The sequence below is a fragment of the Nannospalax galili genome, unplaced genomic scaffold (genome assembly GCF_000622305.1).
Source record: "Nannospalax galili isolate Female #2095 unplaced genomic scaffold, S.galili_v1.0 scaffold979, whole genome shotgun sequence".
Classification (NCBI taxonomy): domain Eukaryota; kingdom Metazoa; phylum Chordata; class Mammalia; order Rodentia; family Spalacidae; genus Nannospalax; species Nannospalax galili.
Genome location: NW_008343671.1, coordinates 987844 through 988609, shown reverse-complemented (window position 1 = coordinate 988609; position 766 = coordinate 987844). Strand labels below are relative to the sequence as shown.

At 48.2% G+C, this 766-nt stretch overlaps 1 protein-coding gene across 1 annotated transcript in view; it reads right to left on the bottom strand.

The window, feature by feature from the left end:
- Positions 1 to 361: 361 nt before the first annotated feature.
- The window catches only part of LOC115071522 (formin-like protein 5), a 6642-nt gene continuing 6237 nt past the window's right edge, over positions 362 to 766 (bottom strand). The window contains exons 4-5 of the mRNA XM_029566895.1: positions 564 to 735; positions 362 to 496 (exon numbers count right to left, since the gene is read on the bottom strand). Of these exons, the coding sequence (XP_029422755.1) occupies positions 362 to 496; positions 564 to 735 (307 nt within the window). The remainder of the gene's footprint in view (positions 497 to 563; positions 736 to 766) is intronic.

The following is a 766-nucleotide window of genomic DNA, read 5'->3' as shown; positions in this document are numbered from 1 at the left end:
AAATTTGAAAGTAGTGTTTATTTGGAAAATATTTAGAAATTATTGAAATATTTAAAGAAAAAGCAAAAAATTATTCACTGCAAAACTGATTTTATTGACTAATAATCCCCCCATGCATACATACTACCCACAAAACTTTATATTGTTAAATTTGGTGTTTTGCGTTTTCATTTAACATGGCATGAACATTAGTCATGTCATTAGTTTTTGTAAACACGATTTTTAATTACTAACTAGTGTTCTGTCACATGGATGGGCCATAGTTTAAATCTGAGTTTCTATTATTGCCGTCTTAGTTTCCAGCTTTTTCCAATATAATAAACGCAGTTGACATTTTGCAGTATTTAGCCTTCCTATTTCCTCAAGACAGGGGAAAACGCCGGATAAACCGGATGACTATTTTAAGGCGTTTGATGCACAGTGCCACATTGTTTACCAAGAGGGTTCTACCTGGAGGCGCATCGTCCTGCACGGCGGTCCCCGCCGCCCAGCCCAGCTAGATTTTGAAAAGGAGCGTGCGATCACACAGGTTACTGTGTCTCGAGGGCAGGGGGAAGACGTACAGGGACGCGGCTCCGGGGATCCCCGAGCCGGAGGCTGGGCACCCGGGACAGAGGGCGGGAACACGCTGGGAATTCGCGCAGCTTCCACGCGGGCTGGGGTCTGCTGCCGACGGAGGGCGCCGGGCTCCGCCGCGGCCAGCGAGGTTCGCCGAGGCGCGCACCCCTCCCGCCCCTTTAACGGGGACACTCCCCTTTAAGGCGGG